Genomic DNA, 27,224 nt, shown 5'->3' with positions numbered 1-27,224 from the left:
AATGAAATGTTTGTATGCATAGTAATGAGCTATTGGGTGTTGCAATTCCTATCCCCAGGACACAAAATGATAGAAATGTATGCTAACAACGTGATCAATTCAATGACTTATGCACCGCACAAACCAAGGACACAAACACAGTCACTGTAAGGTTACAGCTTCCACACAAACAGTTCACTGAAACAAATGACGCCATACTTTTGAGAAAATCTTCCATCTGTATTAACTCTTGATGGAATAGTTAATGGGTGCTTCTATGAAAATGGGTTTATTTTGGGATCTGGCACTTTTTCAACTTTTTAGACCCAATAATAAAAGAGAAATTTAGACATATTTCCCCCCAGGATAGTGAGCACTATACACATTAGTCTACATGCAGCCATTCTTAAGTTTACTTGAATTACACATGAATATCCTACATTTATGATAACATTTGAACCCATAAATACACCTCCTCCAGTCTGATGTGACTATTTCTGTCCTTGCTGATGATCCAGTCCTCAGTTCACTGTTTACTGTTTAGTTTTATTAAGGGGTTTGGGATTGAAGGAGCTGAAAATTAAAGAAAAATAACAATAGACTTTGGAGATCTAACTCATCCAAACTAACCACAGCATTAATCCCACATTTTACACCAACAAGCATCACGTCTTGATGTCATGTTGATTATGTCTGTGAACATTTGGGTACCGCTGCAGTGAATTGTGGAAGGATATTCTATCCTCTACTTCGGAAAAAAAATGTTCCAGTGTATCTTATATTAGAGGAGATGCTTAAAGAAGCATTGAAGCTCCTTTCCTTTGTGCTAAGAGAGTCCAAATAACTCTTATCGTTGCTGACTGATACTTCTGGGTCATTTTATTTTGGAAATTTCTTAAGAAAAGGGACTATTTGGAGGCATTCATCGTTTTCGGTAAAGGATGAAAAGTTTTACAGAGTTTTGAAAATGACATAAAGCACAGGTGCCAAACATGCGGCCCGCGGGCCAAATCCGGCCCGCCAAAGGGTCCAGTCTGGCCCTTTGGATGAATGTGTGAAATGCAAAAATTAACAATCATTTTAGTTCCGGTTCCACATTCAGACCAATTCAGTCTCCAGTGGGTCAGACCAGTAAAATACTATCATAATAATCTATAAATACTCACAACTCCACATTTTTCTCTTTGTAAATGGAAATATTTTCATGTATTTACACTAAAACAAAGTATAATTTCACCAAAAAAATCTGAATAATCTGTAGAAATGTGAAGAACCTGAAATGTCTTAAGAAAAATAAGTGCAATTTAAACAATATTCTGCCTGATACTAAATGTTTTGTGTATTTGTAGATCCACTGTGATCTGTAAGTTATAATGAACATGTGTTAATGATAAACTGAGACAGAATATTGTTAAAATTACACTTATTCTTTCAGTTTGTTCAAATTATTCACATTGTTTGAAAGGCCAGTTTGTAGATGTAAACATTTTCATTGTTTAATTTGTCTTTTTTCCACTGCAAAATATAGACAAAAGTTTGGAGTTGACATTATTTATATATTATTATGTTTTTATTTTACTGGTTCGGCCCACTGCAGATCAAATTAAGCTGAATGTGGCCCCTGAACTAAAATGACTTTGACACCCCTGACATAAAGCTATGAAAGACTAAATAATATTTGCCTCTGAGATGTAAAGTAGCATAAAATGGAAATACATGGGAAAAGTACTAGCAAATTAAACAGTTTTACATATTTCACTGTTGGAATTTGACACATTATTATACCATAGTTTCCTACATTTGAGGGGTTTTGTTTAACACTTGGGCATCTATTTTGAGATTTCAAATGTGAACAATGTTTTTGACACAACATGTGCTTATTAAAAAGCCCTCCAGTGGCTCCAGCAGGGTTGAGGAGGTTAATGAATGAGAGCTGAACATTTCCCTGGTCATGGAAATAGTGCCCAAAGTGTAAGCCCCTGAGATACTGTGATGAATCTGCTGATTAGACTGGAGCTCTCCTGACTCACTATGTTAACAAATGTGAATACTATTAATACAAATTGGATGGAAAGTGCACGAATATACAGGTACGATATATGCAAATGCCTAATCAGTTTACCGTTGTATACTTGACTGAAATGAACTTTGCGGTTTTGGGTTGAAACGGTTCAGCTTAGGTTGGTTCGTTTGTCTCAGCAAATGCTAAAAGGCTTTTATAGAGCTGTGCCAATAACTGACAACATGCTGAGCATAACAAAAAGCCCTCAATAAATATCAGATTGAAATAAGCAACTTTCAAGTGAACAAACTATAATTATCTAAACAATGGCACTCAGCTTGAACATTCAGGGTTAGACAAGAGCAGAATTCCTTTAGTAGTAGCCAAGGAGAGGAATAAACCCGCATAAATATCTGAATTTTGCCTGGCACAGAGAGCTGATCCTTGCAAGTTTCTTAAAGCATTAAAAAAAAAAACTAACCCCGGCTCAAAACAGCCCATTTCATTAAAATCTTGGCACATACAGTATACCCCCCTTTTGTGGATTGTGCCAAAGGCCTTGAGGAGGAGATCCACACACATTAAAGTTCACAATGGTAAATACATTCCCTCCATCCTGCTTGACCTCGAAGTTCACAGAAAGAAAGCAGCAGAAGTAGTAGGACTGGTAAAGTCTGGGAGTGGAAGAAGTATCCAGATCCTTTAAATAAAAGTACCAAGTGTAAAAATATTTAATACAACTAAATGAAAAAAAAAACAAAAAACAACCCAGTCTGGCCAAAACAAAAAGTCCCACTTTCTAATATTTCATTGGATCACCTTTAGCTCCCAGCACACATTCATCGTGGGGCATTGTTTTGATAAATCTAAGCACTTACATCCATAGTTGCATTCATTTTTGGTCAAGATCTTCGATTGTTGATGGGAGAGTTGAACCACAATGTCAAGTTTTCTCTGTCACATCCCAAACATTCTCAATGGGGTTCAGGTCTGGACTCTGTGGTGGCCAGTCCATGTACGAAACTGATGTCTTATGCTCCCTGAACCACTTCCACAGTTTGATCCAAATGAATCCTGGTATTATCATCTCGGAATACATCTGTGTCATCAGCAAAGAAAGAATTCCACTGATGTTCACACCTGCTCATTCAGTATATTCGCTAACCTCTGTTTATGGACACGTAACGTTACTACACCTAGACCTGACCAACTGAAACAATGCCAGATCATCACACTGTCCCCAAAGGCTTGCACTGTAGGCGCTAGGCATGATGGGTAATCACGTCATCCATGACCCTTCTCACAGTGATGTTTCCATTGTGGCTACCTGATTCGTACCTGGAAACCCGATCGCTACCCCACATGTGCGAAATTATATCACATCCGTCATTCACTGTTATGGCTAACTCCACGTAACTGTTAATACAATGAATAAAGATTTAACGAGTAAAAAAAATGTTAATATAAGAATAATATATAAAAATAACATGTTGCCATTGCATGAAATTCATGGCAGTTTCTGTAGGTTCTATAGGAAATACTCAGGATACAGTCTTCTCCTCCTCTACAGGGTGGGGAAGCAAAATTTACACTATTTTGAGGCAGGGATTGAAAGACAGTGTATGACCAATTAGTTTATTGAAAGTCATGAGAATTTATTTGCCACAAAAAATTGACATAATAGAAAATGTTTTTATTCTATGTGTCCTCCTTCTTTCTCAATAACTGCCTTCACACGCTTCCTGAAACTTGCGCAAGTGTTCCTCAAATATTCGGGTGACAGCTTCTCCCATTCTTCTTTAATAGTATCTTTAAGAAAGTCGACATTGCTGTGTGATGTTCTATTGGTAGCATGTTCTAAAACGCCCCAAATAGCAGAATCCAGAGGGTTTAGATTTGGGTTAGAAGGCGGCCATAAACATGATTCCCAAAAATTGCTAAAGTTGGATTTGTTGCTGTTGTCAACAAGTGTTTTGGTGTTCTTGTGTAAGATTTTAACTTCAAATCATATTTTACTGCATTTCTAACGGTCTTGTTGTCTACCTCAAGTTCAATTGCCATTTTTCTCATGGATTCGGTTGGATCCTTTAGGATTTTGGATTTGAGAGCTTTAATAAAAGCTTTGGTACGTTTTTTGTTGCTTCCTCCACTTCCAGACTTTCTCGTAATAGTTTTGCTCATAGTCATTCTCTTCTTTCCATTATAAACAGTCTTTATGGACACTCCAACTATTTTTGAAATCTCCTTTGGTGTGACGAGTGCATTCAGCAAATCACACACTCTTTGACGTTTGCTTTCCTGATTACTCATATGGGCAAAAGTTTCTGAAACGGTATGGATAATAGTGTTAGGTATGATTATGACATCAATATATGTTTGGTTTGAAAACAATTGCCGTAGTGCCTGCTGAGAAAAAACAACTAAATGTTCATTGTAAATTTTGCTTCCCCACCCTGTAGGTGGTGGGCCGGACACCAATATCTGTTTTTTTTAGCAATGCCAAGAAGCTGTGTGTGATTTCTTTGCATGATGATTTAGTAAAATATCCTTCAAACTCCATAGAAACTGTTTCTTTCATTGCTTTGTGCACCAACGTTAAACATAGTCTTTTAAACACTATTAGTTTTGAGCAGGCAAACCGGCAGGACTAAATGATAATGAGTGATTTGCGTTAAGGATCCACTTCTGAAGATGAAGCAAGTATGTTGGAAAAGTAACAGACAAGAAAATGTTCTCAGTAATAAATTGATCTTTTTGCTTATACAATGCTGATTTACACTTCTGAAATATTGTCAAACTATCGTGAATAGCACATGAAAAACAAAACACATGACAGGATGTAGACGCGTTTCTCTGCATGCGGGATACCTATTCGGTTTCCGGGTACGGATCGGGTAGCCACATCCATCATTCTGGAAAAGGGTCAATCTGGACTCATCAGACCATATGAACTTCTTCCATTAAAACACAGTCCAATCCTGATGCTTTCAAGCAAATAGAAGCCTTTTTTAATTATCCTAATTAATAAGTTGTTTTCTTAAGGCTACACATCCGTTTAGACTGAGTCCTTTGAGTTTTTAGTTATCTTCTTTGCTTGATGCAGTCCATTCATTTGCATCACCTGAAACAGTTATATCTTTTCCATGACCACAGGTTATGTGTCCTGAGGGTTAAAGGACTTGTTAAAGCTGAAATGTATATAATTAAATGCAGGTGGAGACATGTTGTGTATATAGGGATAAATCTGATACATCACATGATTAATGACAAAGGCAAGAAGAAAACATTCAACTCTGATACAGGGATATGTTTTCAGATCTTCTTTAAGCTTTGATTTTTAATGTTGAAATGTTGAATGAGGTTCTTTGTCCCACTGAAATCATTCCTTGTGGCAAATTCTGTTTTGTTCCAAAAAGCAATAATCGACCTTCATGTTCCTTTTCTCAACAGATAGTCGAGTCACTACCACAAAGAGGCTGCTGAAAACTACATATTTTTGCTCAGCATACGACTGACAATGACACTTTTTGTAGACAGATGTAGATGACTGCGGAGAAATCGGTTTCTTTTTAAGGTTCTTGTATTATCCATTCTGTTAAGTCTTCATCTGAAATGTAACTAAAGCTGTTGGACAAATTTAACAGACTACAAACTGCAATATTTGCCCAGAAATGTCGCACTGTAAAGAAGTAATGAAGTAATGTAAAATGTAAGTAATGAAGAAAACGTTTTCAGATATGCGTGAAATAATACACAATCTCAAATATTATCATGAAATATTATTATTTAAAATATATTTTTAAAAAGGTGTGGCTGCATCAGACACACACAATCGAATGCATTTTTTTTTCTTTTTTACATTTTGTTTACAAGAAAAAAAATAACAAAACTAAATTTTTTGACAGTTTTGACGTGTCATACCATAGATGTGTTTCATTATCTTCCTGTAATATCTTAATTTGTCCTCAGTGGAACAGAGCACGTGCAGAAGGGATCATGTGGGTTTGGAAAATGGAACAATACTGGGTAGTTCAATGACTTAAGGGTAAAGACCCAGTGCGAAAATCTGTTATTTTCCTCCATTTAATTTGCTGATTATGGAGATGTTCATAAAAGTTCATATTAAAGTTGAGGGTTATTATATTAAAAACAGAGAAAACCGAAGAAAAGTGGCTTTTTCAGTCAAATCTATCAATAACTGAACATAAAACAAGTGTCTCCATCCACTGTCATTTATCAAACATCATGGGTTTTACAGGTGAATCAGTGTTGTAGAAGATGACGGTGTTGGGTCATCTGATGACCACGAAAACATGATAAATTGCATTTTTACACCAACTATTTACATGTATTGATTGGATTAATGGATCGACAGGTATTAAACAGTTTACTTCAGTAGATGGATTAGGTCGGTGGTGGATGTTTGGGTCTTTATGGGTTAACACCATATATCACAAATGTATGGGGAGTCCAAAAACTTTTTTCCACCACTGTACAGTATCTTAACCCTTTCATGCATGAATTATGAGAACCTTAATCAAATTTTTTTCCTGAGTGTTTTTATTCCTCTTTAGGCATGAAAAAAACAACGCAATTGAAAATTTTCTTCTGAAAAATAAATAAAAAATAAAAATTATTAAAAAAAAAAATACATACAAAAAATAATAATGAAAAAAAAAAATCTTATGAACCTATTTTTCATGAAGTTGCAAAAATGTCCACTCAGCTGGACACCACACGTTTCATTTTTGACGCACAGAAACATGTATTTACTGATAAATTGTTTGAAAACTATGGAGAGGGCTTGTGATTCTGGGGGTTTATGCTCAGGAGAGATCTACATAATGTTACCGATTCATGTCAGAAAATATATGTAGTGTCTTAAAACTTTAATAAAGATATGTGTAAAAAAAAACAAAAAACAAAAAACAACGAAAAGAACAACAAAATCCATGAATATACAAGAGAACAGCTGTAGAAGAGCGGTCCACTGGAGTGACCGCTGTGCATGAAAGGGTTAAAGTAGTAGATGATTAATCCAATCCAATCCAATCCAACTTTATTTGTAAAGCACTTTACAACAACCACAGTGGACCAAAGTGCTGTACAGAAAAATAAATAAAAAACAAAATAACAGAGTAAAATACAAGAATAGATTAAAAGACACAGAACAACTGTAAAAATAAAATGAAAAATAAAATTAAAAAAATAAATAGAAATACAAAAGAACAGATAAAACCTAAATAAAAGAATAAAATACAAAATTAAAAGTACTCAGTTCCTTTACTCTGATAGTCTTACATAATTCAGCCTATTGGAGAGGCCTTATTTTATTTTGTCAAAAGTGGAAGTAGAAGCACTTTGAAGTGAGTGAGTCCTGACCTCTTCCTCTTTTATTGGAGATGAGTGCTGATAAACAGCGGTTCTCCATGTCACCCAATGTGTCCTGACAAGACGGCCCGTGGCAGCCGAATCACTTCCCGAGTCATATGATCTGAATGTGCGAACGCTCCGCAGAGAGAGGTGCTGACATTTCCCATCAAAGCATCGGGAAAAGACGGCACTGACAGTGACAATGAGACACGGGATGCTGAACAGAGCTGAGAGAAAGTGAGAGAGTGGCAGAGAAAGCCTGCAAGAGCTGGCAGGAAGCAAGAGGATGAGGTCAGGAAGTTGCTGGGTTCCCTACACAAGGCGCATGCAACCATCTAGCTGCCGGGGATGAAGCCACTACTGCTGAATGTGGGTCACTGTCCCTGGCTTCCACAGCGCTCTCTCTCTTCCAGCATTTATTTGTAGCCAAGGCATTTGAATACTGCATGTTGTACCCAGGGCTCTGGAGTACCACGCTGTGCACATAGATGAGGATAATGCGAAATTAGTTAATGTGCATCTTTTCCAACAAGGCTGTGTTTACTTCAATGAAAATGCTACTGAGTCACCACTGTGAAAATGGCAGCTTGTCGTTATTGACTGCTTTTATAAACATGCAGGAACAGCACTTTGGTTTAAAGTCTCATTCACTGCAAAAAGAGGTGTCTAAAAACAAGATAAAAACACAAAATCTGAGGAAAAAGGTACTAAAAACAAGTGAAATATCTGTCCATTCAGCAAGATAATTTCACTTGATAAGATTTCTTAAATTAAGACAGTTAAATCTTGATCCAGGTTGGGTTGGTATGGGGGTTGCCATTGGTTTTGGAGGGGGTGGGGTTTATACTTTGTGTGTTACAAAATCTTATATCATAAAATGTGAATTTCTTTCTTTTTTGTATTTTGGAGATGCCAATGAATAAAAAATTGATTCAAAAAAGACAGTTAAAAGTATGTCTACAGATGTATGAACACTTAAAATAAGAAATTAACTCATAAAACAAGATTAATTATCTAACACTTCTAAATCTAAGTATTTTTTTTATCCTGGTAAGAGCCAAATAATTTACAGTGTAAGGTTAAGTTACTTACATGAACCTTTTTTTTGTACCGCAAATAAGGCGGCACACAGATATGAATTAAACAATATATCTGGCAACAAACCAGTGTGAAATCTTTGGCAAAGCAAGCATGTTCCATTACAGTGGGAATAATTAACATTTCATTAGCCATAGCAATAATTTATGCTTGTGTTAAAAAAAAAAAAGCACCTATATTACAAGTGTGAGTCCTCACAGATGGCAAACACAGAAAAAGCTCCAGCTAAGCCACACGGTGTATTACCTCATCTTTTTTAATGGTGTGTCAGACTGTAAAGTAGCCTACATTACAGTTTTAGCTCATTAAAATGGTCTTTAATTAGAGCTTATATACAGAAGTGGGAAAAGTCCAAATTGTCCTAAAACCTGTTCTGGATGTGTGTGCGTGCACTCATGTGTTAAGTAACGTACCCTGAAATACTGCTTCTTTACTGTGATTGGCTGAATATTTCCTCTAGATGACCCAGTTTAAGGGTGTGGCAGATCAAAGCCAGACAATATTAAGAACAGAGTTTAAGTTAGGTCAAGGGATGAGTTTTGCAAAACTGGCTTTAACTAAGAGACTTCACATATATGTCTATATCTATCTGTCGCACAAATCTGATAGGTTGTTGAATACCTTAAAGCTGCAATGTTTGATAATTTTTTTAGTGTCACTGGGCAAAAATTCCAATTATTACCTTCCAGCATATTGTAATTCAGGTGGAGTGAGAGGACATGAGATTTCTGCTTCTCCTTGACTATGTTTTCAGTCTGCAGAAAATGTACTTCATCAGGTCCTAATTTTACCTGATCACAAGTGTTTTTTCAGACAGGTAGGCGGTTACATACACAAATGACAGCTGTAATTACCAACTACTGATCGGATTCTTCAGATGCAGCATGGTGACTGTACTACTCACTATCTATATTACTATTTAGGCTCTTAATTTGGACTTAGAGGACAGTGCTACAGAAGGAAGGTGCATATTTTAAAACTCAGCTCAGTGTTTCAGCTCCTGCAGTTTTTAATAGGACTGATTTGTTTGGAATTCTGGGTAAATTAAGACTCCTGTAGAAAACCTCTGAGGAATAATCTTAACAGTAAGATATTTTACTCAAAATTCAGGTACATAAATAAATAAATGGACGGCTTAGCACTTATGAAAACTATCCAGTCAGACTCAGGATAATTACCTTTTATATTTTTAGGGTTTAGCTTACATTCTATAATTAAAAAAAAAAAATCCGTTTTCAAAGCACAAATTAGGAAATATTTTTCCTGTCTGTCAGTTGCTGCAAACAAAGACATATAGACTAAAGATGGAAGATCCCAATCTTTAGGTGCCATCAGACCAAACTTCAGGTTCTTAAAAGGGAGACCAGAGTCTAGTGGCTCAGTATCCCTGAAGAAAGAACTATTGTGTGAAAACTACTGATATCATATCAGTCAGCTAATCTTTAAGTTCTAACAAATTATGATGCAACCAAATGAGAACTAAAATTAACAAAATGATCATTTTATGAGACAAGTGACCATTTGAGGTGTTGCAACAGTTGAGGCTCAACTCTACAGTCGGTCATGTGAACCAAACACAGGCATTTTGAAACCTCAGTATTTATTTATGTAATTAGAATCAAAGTTTAAACTAACCTAAACCACCCTACATGTAACAACACTGTCTCATCACAGATAAACCAAGGGTCTGTTATGACTGGCTCACAGTCATACATGTGACCAGTGCTTATGCTAATTAACTGGGAGTTAGCTGTTACTTTGTCATCAACAGGGAAACAAGCAATATTGGAATACTTTTTCACAGTTTTTTGGTCTGTGTTCCACTCAGTGTAACTAAGGTTTCAGTTTGAAATCAAACTGAGGGAAGGGTTGCTTACTTTTTACACTCAGCATATACCAGATTTTAGTAGACTAATCAGGAAGCAAAGTGTGATCTAATATTACATAAAGCACCTTTGTGAAACCCAAAAGTTAAAAGTACTCTGAACTGTATTAACTCCTTCTGGCTATTTTGAAAACTATAGTAAATTAGACCTGAAAGCTATTGATTGGCAATTTGGCTAGTAATTTTTTCTAGTCTTACATATGCCAAATCATTTTGTTCATACTAAGCTCCCTAAACATCCAGCAGATATTCCTCCACATTAGTATTCAACCAGAGTTCGGCTTTGTGGCCACCAGTCAATATGTGAGTCCATTATTTACCCTATGTTAACTGTGTTCATGTTTGCTAAGTAAAAACTGCTAAATACTCCACTGCATTCAAAAGCTGGAATCAAAATGTCAACCACTTAGTACTTGGCAAGAAATTGTAAAATCCAACCCAAACCTCAAACAATAGTAATGGTTCAGTGTTTTCAGTGAGATCCGTAGTATTTTATTGTATATTTTACTGTAAGCCTGGCAGCTGAACACTCAGCCCTGTTTAACTTTTCTACAACTCTTAATTGCTACTCAGTGCGAGTGCTGTGATGCTGAACATTTTACTTGCATTAAAACAGCCATTATATATATTGAAATACAGTTTCAACATATTATCAACCTGTGCGCATCAATTCTTTTGTTGCAGTTTCTCCTGTGATGCTACAATGAGTCATAAGCAGAGGAGGAGAAAGTGCTCTGAGATTTTACTTAGTAAAAGTAGCTGACACTCATTTGTAAAACTGCTGCTACAAATAACAGTCCTGAATAAAAACCTCACTAGATACAGAGGTTTGGGCATTATTTTATTATAAAAGCAAAGTAAAGTACCAAAAGTAGTGTTGAATGTTCACAGTAATATATTTATCATTGATGCCTCAATGTGTTCTTTTTATCTATTGTTGTTTTTTATTTCAATGTTAATCTATAATAAGATGTCATAAGACAGTTGATTTTTAACTGATCACAATAATCTAAATGTGCCAAGTAACTAGTTGGCCTGTCTAAGCTGTCTGTAATAAGTGTAGTCTAGTATAAAGCACATTATAACATGTGGTAGAATTGATGTAGAAGAAAATGGAAATACTGCAGCAAAGACAGTACTTTTGTAAAAGTACTTCTACATCCCAACACTGGCAGCAAACAGCTGTCAAGAACCAATATTATTACTCACTGCAGTGTTGGTGTGTGATGGTGAATTCATCATTCATCTGTCACAGTTAGTAGGAAATACATCTTAGATTCAAGATTTATAGAAAAGGTGCAAATAATTTTTTTAAAAATGCATCTTTAAATGTCAGAGTGTGGATAAGAGTCATCCGTGAAAAGCAATATTAGTCTGCATCAAGCGGAGTACCCAGGTTACATTAAACACCACAATGCATAGGATTATTCAACTGCCATGGTTACCGCATTTTACGCATCGCTGCACTCCATCTTATTGCATGACATGAACTTCACGCAGTATACGTATCTGACAGTGCCAATGTGGCCGCAGGAAAGCACAGGCAGATTCCACAAGTGGCCAAGTTCTGCCCTCTGCTTGGCTGCTGTGCCATCATGTGCAATAACAAGTCAAAGATCTTCAAAGGCGAACGAATGAGAAGAGGAAAACTGGAAGAATCTACTGATGCAGAGGGAGAGGCAGAGGAGAGGGAAGGGTATTTCTGATTCATCTTTAAAGACGCTCCTTATTGCATCTTTAATCATCTTCCTCGATGTGCAGGGACGACTTGACAGTTGGCTTCCAGAACTATTGAATTCACACCCGATTGAGTCGAGTCACTCAGGAGGCTCAAACTGGCCTTTCTTCTCCCTGCCCCATCTCTGTTTTAACTCCCCTGGTTTATCACTACTCATTTCCATCCCAGCAAGGGCTCAAAAAGGCAGCCTGTCTGAGAACTGCAGTGGTGTATAGAAGCTAACACGGTCAGTAAATGTTTCAAGAGGCAGGGGACATAACAAAGGCTTTTCACTGTACTACAAAGCCTCAGTGTAACTTTGTCACACCACGTCTGGATTGACACATTCCCACAGCCATGGCCCCTTTTCTCTGATTTAATGAACTATTTTGTAAATCTAGATTTCAGACGAAAGCGTACATCAGCTAAAGTAAAGAACGCAGTCAGACAGCGGCACAGTGCTGTGGAGGACACACTATTATGACTGACACTAGATCCTACATTTTACAGAGGGGGAGTCTTAGGGAGTGTAAATGTTGCTTTGACAGTGTGAACACAAATACTTGGGATTCCTGGGGGCAGGGACTCGGATAAAAAATGGTTACCACTCCAGTCTGAGAGGGAAGACTGTAAGAATATCTATATATCTATACATAAAACTCTGAAGCTCTAGCTCAGAAATCAATTTCGGATTTCAGCAGCCCTTATGACCCACACTATTAAAACACTCAGGCATTTTGGCCTTTGGTTTCACAGCATTCCATTCAGTTTCTTGAAGGAAAACACCCTCTGCAGAAACGCTTTTGACTAAGAAATGCATCTTAAAATAACTGTGAATGGGTTAATTTTGTGAATTAAAACCCTCTATGTTTGTTTTACTTAAAATCACATTTATAAATTAAAAAAAATTAAAAAACCAAACAAAAACACAATATGTCTACATTATGCATGCTGTCTTCTGTAGTTTCTTTACATCATACGTTTTGTATAATGTTTAAATTTACAGAAAACTGTCATTTATGTCCATCTAACCCATATTTTGAGCATTAACTCCCAATAAATGCATGCTTTCAGTAACAAACTACCATCAGAGGTGTATAAAATGAAACCTTACTGTGGCATAGATAAGATAAATTCATCAATAATTATAGTTATTAGTCCCTGGCAAAAACAAAATTAGTGCAGTTACACTGGGACGTTCATCCTGTAGAAAAGTCATGTAGATCTGTATAATTTGAGGTGTTCAATGTATCCTTCATTTGAGATAATTGCCCCTACTTTTCTAATTTGTTCAGGTCAAAAATGGTGCAGAAATGGGAGAAATATTATCCAATTTCCTGTTGCACCAAAGCTTAATGAGTTATTGAGGTTTAATTGCTGTAACACTATGCAAATCTCCCAACTGCAGTCTGCAAGATATTGAGTTAAGATAACAACAATCATATTTACAGTGTGTTTCATCATCACTCATGTGCTAGGCGGTAATGCTGGCTGTCTTGCATTTCTATTCTTCCTGCTGCCTTCACGCCTACGAGCAGAGGAAAAACTAACTTTCCCTGAGCTTTGTCAAGTGCAAATAATCAGTTATTTTCTAACCCTGAATATATAGTAATATTGTGTGGCCAACCGCGCAGAGGAAAGAAAAGCAGAGAACGGAGACGAGAGGCGATCCTCACGTTCCCTCAGCTCTCTTTCCACAGGCTAAGAGTCAAACTGAAATTTACTGTTGGCAAACACTGTCTACTTTAAGTGCCATTAAAGCCTTTTTGAGGAACAGCCCTGGTGTCAAAAAATAGAAAAATGAACATAAATGCACACAAATGGGAGAAGATGAATTAAAAATAATTGTGTTATTCAGGAAAGCTGGGATAAAGGCTGAGAGGAAAGGTTGAGAACTGATATCCTCTACTTTTAGTGCTAGAGGACATAAATCCTTTACTTTATAACTAAGTGTATCCTGACAGATTTGTTCTATAAACCACTACCTCAGCGTCTTTAACTAGAATAAACTTGATGAGTGTGGCTTCTATGCTAAAAATTGATTTAATTTCCTTCCTTTTCTTTCAGCACTGTGTGTGAAATTCTCATTATAAGCCCTTTTATAATTGTGTGTTAATGTGCAGGTTGATGTAATTAGATTTTTATTGATTTTTCATTTCTCTTACAATTAACATAAGTCTTTTATGTATGACCAAAATATTGCACTGTTAAGCATATTGTCAACTTATCATTGCTGAATTTGCTGCACTTCATACAGAGATAATAAAACTGGTCATTTTGTGGAGTACAATAATAGATAAGTACATAACAATAGTTAACAGAGTTTCTTCAGTACAGTAATACTGCGTGAGTTTAATACTAAAGTGAACTGAAGATATATTGAAATGCTAAACTATTCCCTAGTCCAACAGCACAGACCTTGTGCTTTTCCACAAGATACTCTGAGTAGGAGGCCACTGCAAATTTATGCAATCCTATCCTGAGAGAAAAGAAAAAAATCTCTGGATGCTAAGACACAACTTCAAAAGGTGAGCCGAACAGGACTAGTCCATTTTAACCCTGTTTTGGCCTCTTTATGTTACTCTGCTTTTATTACCGCTGCCATGGCTCAGAAAAGGATAAATTAATAGGAGGGATGAAATATGTGATTACATGCTCATTTGGCTCTTCAGTCGGACATAAACCCACATAAACAACGGGCCAACTCACGTGCTTTAATACCCAACACAGAGAATTTAGCATGGATTGGGATTACATAATTCTGGCCACACTTACACACACACCATGGACTTGTGTTATCATAAAAAATAATGTGATTAATATAGAGGTTATAAAAAACCTTAATCTAATTATGCTACTGAATGAGGCTGGTTATTAAGTCTGTAATGTGACAATCGCTCTCCTTATATGAGAGCTGATTAGTTATTCTTCATAAGCCTGTCCACTGGGGATTTCACAAGATGCAGAATTCATGCTGCAGCTTAGAGGGTCTATGAGGAAGCAGCCAAACAATCTAATCATCAATAATTATTGCATACGTGATTACATGGAAATAGGAAGTTTGACACAATGTGCATACAAATGGCTCAATTAATGTTTTTCTAAAGGGTAAATTTGCTAATATACATGCTAAATGTGACATTTGAGATGGAAAGAGATTGAAGCTGCAGATGCACTCAGAAGGCACACATGTCCACAGTGAACATTTTTAGTGGAACTTACTTGAGGGTGAACTGTTCGACAGTGGAGTTGGGCATCAGGTAGAGGAAGATCCTGAGGGTCTCACCGGGTTTTAGGGGTTTCTCAGGCAACCTGAGGAACATGTTTTTGTCTAACTGCTTGTCCACCAGCAGCTGCTCTTGACTGGTTTGGTAGAGGCTGATGCTCCCGATGCGCAGCAGGGGGTGCTGTGACAGAGGTTCTCCTCTGGAAGCACCACCTCCCCTATGACCTGAGCCCTCACTGCACTCCCCTTCCAGGTTAGGCTCATGGAGTGTGTAGTAGAGCTCGGCCTGAAGGGTCTCACTGGTTAGGCCATCCAGGAGTGCATCACTGGAACCTTTCCTCCGACCCAGAGGAGCCACATTGGTGTTAAACCAGGATGGAGGCAGATCCAGCTGGGCCAAGCACTGAGCCAGGTTTCCTTTCATGCGGCAGGAGGTTTTAATTTCACGGACATCTCTAAAGGCGTGCAGGCGGACGCACGGCAGCTTGTCCTGAGCCTTGAAGTCATCCCAGTCACGACCAGCAATGTAGAAAAACACCTGGACTGTGGGGTTGTTGGAGAAAACCCGGGCCTGGACAATGAAGGCTCTCACCTTCCAGTTGACTGTCAGCTGTCCAGGAATATCCAGTGGACTGGCTGGCTGCAGTAGCTCTTTGGACAGGGCCTGGTCCCGGGCAAAGGGCCCAAAGCTTATGTTGATGGCAGGGAGGTCTTTTGTCTGAAAGACCACAAAACTCTCTGAGCGCTGCAGCGGGTGTCCAGAGCTGGAGCTGCTGCCGCTGCTCTTACCGCTGCCGCCAACACCTGGTCCTGTGATCTGAGCCTCCCGCAAGAAGAAAGCCAGTTGTGCATTGGACATTTTGAAGTTGGCGGGGAGGTACACACTGGGAGGTGAAGGACTGGCCGTCATCGCTGAAGAACTGAGGAGGGCATCTGAGCTGGTTGGAGAAACTTTTCCTGCAAGAGCTGTAGAGGAAAAAAAGATTTCAGTTAAACTTTTGGTAAGTTTCCTCATTAAACTGCATATGGGTTATTTAAAAAGAGTTAACATTTTTAAAAGTAACAGGCTGAGAAGGAAGCATGAGAAGGAAAGAGAGGCAAAGAGGAGAGTCTAAATAACATGAAAAATGAATTATATATAAACAAGAAGCAACAGAGGATTACTCTACTCATTGAGCCACAGAAAATGGAGAAGGTCAGCTCACACTAATTAGATGGTAACTAACCATTACAAGTCAAGCATTGAGACCACAGGCAGCCCAATAAAATAGATGTAAACATTAACAAGGTGCACAACCAGTGACCTTTATCTGGGACGTAACAAGTTCAATCACTGTTTGCCTCTGACACGGGACACTTCAACGCCCAAAAACACCCACAGCGATAACAAACAAAGACATTAAAATGATGAAGAGTGAAAAGTGAACTGTAAGCAACTTTTTAAAATGAAACGTAAAAAGTTTTTAAAAAGTTAAAGATATAGAATAAGACTCAGTTTGAAGTGTTCTACTGCATGATTTGAGAAAAACAAGTCAACAAAGCTACCACTACAGTAAAATCATCACCAAGCATAAATTTCACATACTTATCAAAATTACCCAGAGTTGAGCAAAAAAACATAGTTGCCTGTCCCCATGGTGCAAATCATAGATTAAAAGTCCCATATTCCAAATGGTTTTATCATTGAAATAGCATCCTTTAAATGAAGAAAAACAAGAGAATCTTTCAGAATTCCAATAAAAGAAAAGACTCTTCAAAAGGTTGTGTTATTCCACAGAAGTCTGGCTCCTTTGGTTCCTCTTTAGAAGATCTTTGTCATATGTTACAAAAACAACAATAAATGAGGGTTAAAAAAAGAAAACAGAAATCCACGCCGGCAGCTCTTCACTTGCTCATGCCCTTGTTGCTTGTTCCACAGATTCCACTGAGCTTCTTGAACTTGTGCTTGTCCTATTCCCCGTGGTTTAGGTCCCGGTTCAAGAGTGGTTCAGCCCCATGCGCATGCAGCGGCTCTTTCAATCCCAGACTGAGCGTGGCTCCGGGACAGACTCTGATAGACAGGCGGAGAGCCTCGTCCTGGTTGGTGGGCTGTACGGGAACTACAGACAAAGCCTTTGACGCCGCCCCATCTTGCCACACCTAGTCTCTAGTCTATAATCACTGTTTCAGCTCCCGGTCAGAACTAAGACACACAGCCCCTCAGTGGACTCCGCTTCCACCACACACACCGACAGACACACACAGGCAAAAGAAATAACACTCTCCAGCTCGATTCATCCTCTCCCTCTGGACGTGTTCAGGCAGACTCTTATGTGTGTGCATGCAAGTGTGTGTATAGGGTCTGTGTGTGAGAGAGTGAGGTGGGGCGGGGGATGGATGTATTGCTTGAATGCCTGCAGGCAGAGAGAGTAAGAGAGTGAGAGGGAGAAGGGGAGGGATTAGGTAAAGATTATTGATGAATTAGCCTAGCTCTCCTTCCCTTCTCCACCTCCTCCTTCTTCTTCTTTCCCACCTCCTCCTTCCTCCTCCTCCTCCTCCCTTTCGTCTGCCTTTCCCCCATGAGAAATCCATGAGAATGAGGGGATGCCGGCCAGTGGGGGAGGGGTATCTGAGCTGCTTCTGCTTCACTCACATGTGCCTGGAATTCCCATAATAAAAGAGAGGGATCCATAGATGTGTGTGCAGTGTGTGTGTGTGTGTGTGTGTGTGTGGGCCCCATAAACTGAATGGCAAACAGTCAGAGCAACAAAAGATAAAGCCACAGCCGGGGAAACATGCCGCACTTACAAATGAGCAACCGTAGCCATAGAAAAGGCTGGAGGAACTATAATGGTGAGGGAAGCTACTTAGAGACGGTATAGTCTTTATCGATCAAGCCTTCTACCTCACAGGAATGTGTGTGTTGGAGTTTGGAGAGCAGAGACGCCTTGATTAGCATTAAAAGTGACAAACATGCACATCTATCGACAGATCTCCTTGAGGGCTCATCTAACCGGAGCACCATATGCTTCAATCCTCTGGCTCCAAATGCACAAACACCATCCAAATCTGCTATTATTACTGTATATTTAACCAGTCACACGACCACATTAAAACTGCAAGACTCATTAACGCTTCTCACATGAGGCAAAGACATGACCTGGTGTCAATCCCATTTCTTGTGTATGTGCATTCTGCTGCTCTGTAGTTAGTTTCAACTGATGTTGAAATTCTGTTGGAACTCAAAACAATACTGAGGTAACAGTGAGCTGTCACTCTCTCTCTCTCTCTCTCTCTCTCTCTCTCTCTCTCTCTCTCTCTCTCTCTCTCTCTCTCTCTCTCTCTCTGTCTCTCTCTCAAAAGTTTTGGTCATAACTGTTGGCAGTGACAGTTTTAGACCATTTTGAGCTGAAGTCAAAGATACTACTAAGCATATGTTTAACTCCAAAAGGTATTTCACTTGTGAATAACACCCACAAGTTTGCTTAGTTGTTGAACATGGGTGTTTGGTAAGGACAGTGCTTGGAGTTACAGGATGATTTTCAGACTTTGGAATGCATTTACTTAAAAACACTATATATATATATATATATATATATATATATATATATATATATATATATATATATATATATATATATATATACATATATATATACATATATATATATATATATATTATCATGGGTCATCACTGGATCACTGAGACCTGTTGAACAGTCAGATCAGAATGGGTTTATTGGGAAGGGGTTGGCATCCCTGGGATTCCTGTTTTTAGCTCTATATGATTTTATTTTAGTGTTTAAAACAAAAAAAAGATGATGGAACAGCATTGCACATTCCTTTAGCAGAAATATCTCACCATGTCTTGAGGCAGCAGTAGCCTAGAGCTGTGAGAAACCTCACTTTCTGGGACCTGCTGGGACTTTTAAGAAAGTGAGTGTGTATTATCCTCCCCTGCCTCAGCAACTACTGTCAAGGTGGCCTTGAGCAAGGCACTTAAAGGAATGTGGCTCCATGTGTTCCACAAGCACCTGCTGCTGGCCAAACAGCCTAAAACAAAATGGGCTGCAGCTTGCTACTGTTTTTAATGGTAATTCAATTTTTAAAGCACATTTTGCTTCTTAACTCAGTACTGCTGACTGCTTCCCTCCCCTGCTGTTCACTTAAACACAGGGAGGCTTTAGGGCCGCATCAGGAAACATGAGTTGAAACTTGAAGTTCAAACAGCTTGAAACTAAATGTATGCAAGTGTGCACACCAATAATAATACAATGTTTGACTGTTTGCTTTGTCATCAATATGCACTATTATCCCAGCTGTGGGATGAACTTAAAAGGACACAACAGGTGTACAGAGTTAGTGTTTACATACACACAAAAACTCTGATCATTATCTGATTCCTGGAGTTGTCAGATTATTCAAGTGATCATGTAAACAGTATAATCTGATATGTTTTACCAGATAACATCAGAAATCTGATTATGAGAAATCATATTAACACATGTGGATGTCTCCCCAATACTCCTGCGTCTTCATGCATGTATACCCATTCATTCATTTATTCATCTACATCTGAACATGTGTTAAAAAAAAAAAAAAAAAAAAAATCATTGAAAATAGAAGTACACTTTTTGGTCTTTTTTTCATTTATTTATTTGTCTATTTAATAAAAGCAAATATAGTCTGTAAAATAATAAATAACATTTCCACATACTGTCTATATATTCTTATACATTTCATTGATTTGTGTACTCACATTACAACAAATTATAAAATTCATAAAAATGTAGAATTGCATTCAGTGTAATGGCCCTTTTCACTTGGCATCATATCCACTTTACTCACATTCAGCGACATTTAACACTGATGGTGACTATTTTAATCAAATGAAACAGCATATATGGCAACTTAATGTGAATAAAACATTACCTTTGTTTGTAAACATGATTTCTGTCTCAGTCATATCAGATACATATAGTTTCACTGCTACTTCATGAGATCATCTATAATACTGTATGTGTCGCTTGATCCTTTTCTGTCTTTACACTGTGTACAAACACCATGTAAAAACATTGTATAACTAATCCTTTAAAAGCATAAAACAGGAAGGTATTCCAGATGCTTTTAATGTAAAACCGCACATGCCCCATCTACTGTGGTCAACTGGGTCAGCGGGCAGCGTTGGATTTTATTGAAAAAGTGGATGAGAAACCTCTAAATCAGAGTAAAAGGTGAGTATATTTTGTTAATAGTGCACTGATTTATGGCCTGTGGCAAACCCCTGAGGACTGTCAGCCTACACCACGTCACATCCATAGCTCACCTTACTGCCCAAGGGTCCCATAATCCTTTTTAAATGGAATGAAACTGTACAGCGACAATACATGCATTGAATGCCATCAAACAAAACTAATCCCTGCCCCCTGCTCTCAATCTAAGACCTCATCATGTCATTTGAGAAGGTGATTATGGTGCACAATGCATCAGGGTGCTCTTGACTCATTTCGGCGTCTAACAACATCACTGGGTAGGCGGGTTTGAAAAGGAGCACGGACACAGATGGGCTTCCAGAGTGAAACCCTATCGCCTTCCTTGCTGTCCTATTAGACCTCAGGCCAAATTGAATTGAATTCTCTTCCTGTTGTGCTCCCATTACGTGAAAACATCTGTTCTCTGTGTGTGTGTGTGTGTGTGTGTGTGTGTGTGTGTGTGTGTGTGTGTGTGTGTGTGTGTGTGTGTGCGTGCGTGCGTGTGTGTGTGTGTGTGGAGGGGGGAATGAGTGGGTGTCTGCTTTAGCGACACTTTCTATTCATCACATTACTTTGTCTGATGTCAATTAATAAATACACCAGGCCACTTTGAGACCGAGGCAGTGTTTTTCCACTACTACTGTTATGCCAATAACAGTCTGCAAAAACAGACTCGCTTTAGATGAGAAAAAAAAAAAAACTAATGACTCCAACCACAACTGCTGATTTATCCCAGTGGAGAAATTTAATCATCAATCCACTTATTGGAGTTTTTGTGTCCTAGAACTAGATTAACTTTGAAACACATCCAAGAGGAGCTTTTTTTTTTTTTTCTTAGCAGCTAATGCAGCAAAGCCGTGATGAAACTAATTTCTTGTCATTTTCACAAAAAAAGCACAAGTGTAATAGGGGTAAAAAAAAGTTATACTAAGCATATTAAATACAGCAGCGGATCAAATACAGAAGGTATGGGGTAGATTTTGGGAATACAAATTGATATAAATCTGGAATTATCTGTTGCGCTGCTGCTTCATCTCTTCAAAAGAGCTTAACAGACTGATACTGGAGAGCCTTGTTTTACACTTAAATAAAACACTTATCAGTATGTCTTGGGGTCTATATAAAAGCTGTCAAACATAAATGTTGGCTGTCCGTTTAAGGGGAACATGCCAGGAGAATACTATGAGCAGGGCAGACATTTGATCTTGAGACACAGAAGTGCATAAATGTCTCTTCAAGTAAAAGGTCAGGAAAATATGTTGAGAGCTTCTAAAGTGAGTGAAGCATCCTTACAGCATTACTGATGCGAAAGCACCGAGGGCTACCCCATCGATCTTTATCTCACTCTGGATTACCTCCCGTCTTTCACTCTGCTTTCACTATAGTGTCATTACATTTCCAAAGGGGGTATAAAAAACCTTTCATTTCAATAGAAACACTTGTGATCTTCCAGACTTTGTGATGGAAGATCTAACAATTACAGATTAAACTTAACCAACACCATTATTTCACTTTTCCTTGTCAACTGTTCATTTCAAAAGTCCTCATTCTCGTTCCAGTTCTGCTGAAACTTGTATGCAAATAGCCCTACAATCTAAAATGGTTCACATTATCATTCAATTAGCTATGAATGCAACGCAAAGTGCAGATGAAAAGATATGTTAGCCTGGGGATGAAGGCTGTATTAGCACTTGAAACACTGGTGAAGTTCTTCTATTTTAGCCCCTCTCTGAGAAGTGCCTATTTTCATTTCAGACCTGGATTACAGACCAAACCGACTGCATCTGGATCATACTCATCTCTTTTCACCTATATGCAAGTAGATAATTGATTTAATTCATGCCCTTTTTGTCCTAAAATAATTTATGAATTCAACTCAATTAATAAGTAATTTGTACATTTTTTTTTTGTTCAAAGTGTTTTTATTACACATTGAATCATCCAGAAAAGCATAATACAGTCTTTTTTTTTTTTTATACCCAAACCCATGAACATTCCCACCCTGTTGCACCATATAAAAGATGATAATTAACCATAATAATAAATAAATAATAAGGAACTCAGATATTAGTCACAAACTCGTATTAATAAGACTACTCTGGAATAAGTGAGGGATCTTCCTCTTTTATGTGATTCAGAACAAGTTACCAGGTACTGAAAAACTTATTTGCACATCCTCTCATAGAATATCTAATTTTTTCCAGTGTTAAATTATGTAAAAGATCCAGAAACCAAGATTTAATTGTTGGAGTAATTTGTCCATTTTTAATAAATTAATCTTCATTGATATATTAACACTTAAATACTTTTATGTGACATCTCTCACTTTCTCCTTGAAACATATGAGAATCATAGATTAGTTACCTCCGCCAAGGAGGTTATGTTTTTGCCAGGGTTTGTTTGTCTGTCTGTCTGTTTGTCTGTCCGTTAGTGTGCAACATAACTCAAAAACTTATGGACAGATTTGGATGAAATTTTCAGGGTTTGTTGGAAATGGGATAAGGAAGAAATGATTAAATTTTGGTGGTGATCGGGGGTGGGGGGGCCCACGGGGGGGGCCACTGATCAGCCTTGGCGGAGGTCTGCGCTCTCCGAGTGCTTCTAGTTTTATCCTAAAACAGTGTTGGATTAAAGGGAGAGATAATCATCTCTCATCTTACAGTTTTACAGTTTTACAGTTTGGAAAGGATGACAGAAAAATCTGACTCATGTTTACTGAAAAATCTACCAAACTCAGCCAGCCATGTTAGTTCTAATTTCCTATAAAATAAATTAAAGTGTCTAAGAATTAAGATAGATCTCTCTATTATATTTGCATTATTAAGATTATACAACACATTTGCAATTTAGTGAAAATGATGAAAAAAATACTTACTCAAATATCAGATTTCACAAAATATACTGTATGAGTTTTTTCTTTCAAAACATCTATCTATAATTTAAAAGCCAAGTGGCCTCTGTGTGTGTGTGTGTGTGTGTGTGTGTGTGTGTGTGTGTGTCTCCAGAATCACACAAAATCCAGAAAGAGTTGACTGGTGCAGTTTGGCGTACTTATGTATGTTTGGTCAAGGAAGACAGTAGTGAAAACAGCAAGTTGATAGGACCAATATTTTGGGAGATATTAGTCCTTTTGGAATACAATAGCCTTACAATCAGGTTGCTATGCCCAGAATGCTTAGGCGGTTACTGCTGGAAAAATGCGGTACAGCATGCATTAATACACAGCTGCATAAAAATTACCACATCTAGAACCCATAGATCCCCACAGGTCAACCCCAATACTTTTTTACATATTTGTTAACTAACCAAGCATAGGAAAGAGATGAGAGGGCCTTTAAGGTCTGTGTATTTGCATGAAATCAGATCACTTTGTTGAGTTACAGTGAAATAGACTAAATCACTCATTCTACATGCCATTTGTCATGTGCGCTCTGGTGCTGTATAATGCCCACATCCCCGGAGGCGCCAGCATCCCTGACACATTTCCATTAAATTTTACAGATTTACTTCAAGATGTGTGTCAGTAATCAAATCTGTAACTGAGGGCATTTTAGGAAAGAAAGACAGAGACGGAGTCCAGGCCATCGTCATCCCTGTGTCCGCCACGGGACGAAATGTCCATCAACAGAGTTTACAGTGTCAAGGAGATAGAGACGAAACAGCGATGAATTAACAAAGCATCAACTGGAATGAACAGTATGTCAGTGTGAACACTGGTGTTATCCACTCTGCAGTCGTTTGTTTAATTTTAGCTGTTTATATCTGAACCCTTCTATTACACATATTTATATAGTTAACCAGTACAAGACAATTCTGAAACAATTACACATTTTTCAAATCAGTGCCATGTATATATTAAACTGGTGCATTTTCTTTACATAAGTGCACATATTTTTTCATGGCAAATTTAACTGCTTATAAGAATCTCAACCATTTATCAGTACAAGGCTATGCTGCATATCATATACCCTAACGTGGTGTTTATGACCTTTTTTTTTTCCACTTTTCAACTTAGTGAAAGGTGAATTTGTGCAGTAATCAAAATTGCTGACTATCTATACCAGCATTATTCTATAATATTATCTTGGATAATAATAATAATAATAATAATAATAATAATAATAATAATAATAATAATAAAAATAATAAACTTTATTTGTATAGCACCTTTCATACAGAAATTGTAGCCCAAAGTGCTTCACATTGATTGAAAAAAAATACAATATTAAAATACATTAAGATTTGATTAGAAATACAATAAAATAAAAATAAATATAAAAACAGCGCACATTAAAATATTTGATTATGCATAGAATTTTTGAAGTGCAAGAAATAAGATGAAATTTGAGAGAAGTACAATAAAATAAAAATAAAAGCAGTGCACATTATGCATAGAATTTTTGAAGTGCAAGAAATAAGATGAAATTTGAAATACAATAAAATAAAAAATAAAAACAGAAATACAATAAAATAGAATAAAAAACCGCACATTCCTGGTTCCTGAATTGTGACCCCATTTTTATCTCCTTTCAAAGGCTAATGAGAATAAAAATGTTTTTAATTTGGTTTTAAATATATTCAGTGAACTGGCTTCTCTAATGTCTTTTGGAATTGTATTCCATAACTTTGGTGCATAGTTAGTAAAGGCTGCGTCCCCCATTTTCTTTGTAATATTTCTGGGAGTCGCTAGTAACCCTGCGTTTGATGACCTCAGTGTTCTAGTTTGGATAGGTAAACCAGCCATTTGAACCCGATAAATCACAAGTTACATTTCTGAACATGTTATTAAAACATAAAAAAGACAAATACTCTTAAACATGGACCATTATCTGTATTATGGGTCTTATTTTTCCTGTCAAAAAGCACACTACCCTATTATGTTGAATTCAGTGTTGTAGAAGAATCACATGAACACTAACTATAAGCTTCTACTTATGTAATTTATTTTTTTATATACTTGATATGTGAATTTATTTGGTCATCTGAATAAAAATTCCTGCCATCTACCTGTGGGTCAGGACAAAACTATTCCATGAACGTTGGGTAGAGTTCACCTCATGCCTAAAACTGAGACCTGCATCTGGTCAATAATTGTAATTTGGAGACAAAACTACTGGAGCAAATGAGATGTGAGGTTTTATCTTCGTAGTTCATCCAATAATCAACATTTTATTGCTTGGCAGAAAATAATATATATTGGTTTCATCCTGCTACATGAATTGAGAGTGTTTTTTTCCCCTTTACCACTGACCAGAATGAATAAGTTCTGCTGCCGGGTAGAGTGGGAGTGTTTCAAAGAGGAGAAGAAGACTAAGTACACTGCATTCAATGTCTCTGAACATCAGTCCCTCAAGACCAATGATGGTGCAGACCTTACATGTGTTGAAGACTTCAAATACGTGGCTCTCTTGATATGGAGCTCTGAACATGACATTAAAGCCAGAGAGACACCCCCTGGAAGGCATGCAATGACATAAAAACAATCTGTAGATCTCACCCCTCAAGAGAGCTTAGATTATGAATGTTCCATGTGACCATAGAGACTGTCATATTCCACAGGTGTGAGACATAGATAGTTACCAAAATGATAGTTGAGTCAAATCAAAAGGCTTTGACTCACTGGACACACTTTTAGACATCCCAGATACGAGCCAGGTGGGACCCCATGCATGGTACCAGAGGCAGTTTTGAATAGGAGGGAAAGGAAGGTTAACATCTAGATCAAAAAATACATTTAAAATCAGTTTTTGAAGACTTATATATTTTGAAAAGTACATTACTTGTAATGTCCAGCGCAAGTTTTATTTTTTAGAAAAATGTTTTAAAATTAGATGGCATTGTATTCAGCACAAATTTAGGTTTGCATTCTTTGTCCGTCAGTGCAATTCAAAGCATAACTTTGATCCTCTTCTATTAGACCTATATTACTATATACCACTACTACTACTACTTACTATATACTCAGGGTGCGATTTGTTGGGGAGGATGGGGGGATCAACCCACCCTCTGGTTTTTACATCCCTACTTCTGCTCAGTGAATTTCATCCTCGGGGGGACAACCAACCAATTGAAATAACTGGCAGGTTGTGACTGAGTTTTCTTACACTTATATCCTACATTACTGGCACTAACGTTCACCGGAAACCGAACTGTTGGCAGTCCCAGAGTTCGCAAATGTCCCATGCACTGGGGCGCTGTAACGGGGGGTAAAATTTCGTGTAAGATCCACTGTATAATAGAGGAACAGAGCCGGGGAGTTGGATGTTCAAAGTATGTAAAGTTTCACTTTCGTTTTATGCCAGCGTTAGTTACGTTAGTTATGGACCGCACCCCCATGTATACAACTGCCGCCCCTGCTCCGACAAAAAACAAAAACATCCCCCCCTCTGTTTTTTTGACCAATCGCACCCTGATTATACTTATGATAAATTGTAAGGTTACTTTAAAAACCTTTTGCTAAGTCTTTTTACAGTGGTTAGAAATATCTAATAAACTGGGATAAATATATGTCAAAATGTATTAAATTAGTTTATTTATTAAGGTATTTGACTTTGTAGCTATTCAATATGTAATGTATATACAAATAAATATGCTGAATAAACAATTGAAACTTGGAATTATTCTCTCTTGTCCATCCGTTACTGAAACACTTCGCAAACCTCTTTCTATTTTATGCTCTTATGTACTGAAAAAAATACAAACTGTTGACTGTT

The 27,224-nt window shown here is 37.5% G+C and overlaps 1 protein-coding gene across 2 annotated transcripts in view; it reads right to left on the bottom strand.

Annotated features, from left to right (window-relative positions):
• The window catches only part of tmem132e (transmembrane protein 132E), a 735,885-nt gene that overhangs the window by 208,701 nt on the left and 499,960 nt on the right, over window positions 1-27,224 (bottom strand). The window contains exons 1-2 of one of the 2 annotated variants that reach the window (XM_030154380.1): window positions 16,866-17,645; window positions 15,277-16,246 (exon numbers count right to left, since the gene is read on the bottom strand). In XM_030154380.1, the coding sequence (XP_030010240.1) occupies window positions 15,277-16,246; window positions 16,866-16,944 (1,049 nt within the window). In that variant the 5' untranslated portion in view covers window positions 16,945-17,645. Of the gene's footprint in view, window positions 1-15,276; window positions 16,247-16,865; window positions 17,646-27,224 lie in introns of those variants that run through there. The other variant, XM_030154381.1, reaches the window with a different exon arrangement.

This window comes from Sphaeramia orbicularis, chromosome 14 (genome assembly GCF_902148855.1).
Source record: "Sphaeramia orbicularis chromosome 14, fSphaOr1.1, whole genome shotgun sequence".
Classification (NCBI taxonomy): domain Eukaryota; kingdom Metazoa; phylum Chordata; class Actinopteri; order Kurtiformes; family Apogonidae; genus Sphaeramia; species Sphaeramia orbicularis.
The sequence above is the reverse complement of the archived record's forward strand: the minus strand, read 5'-3'. Positions and strand labels throughout refer to the sequence as shown.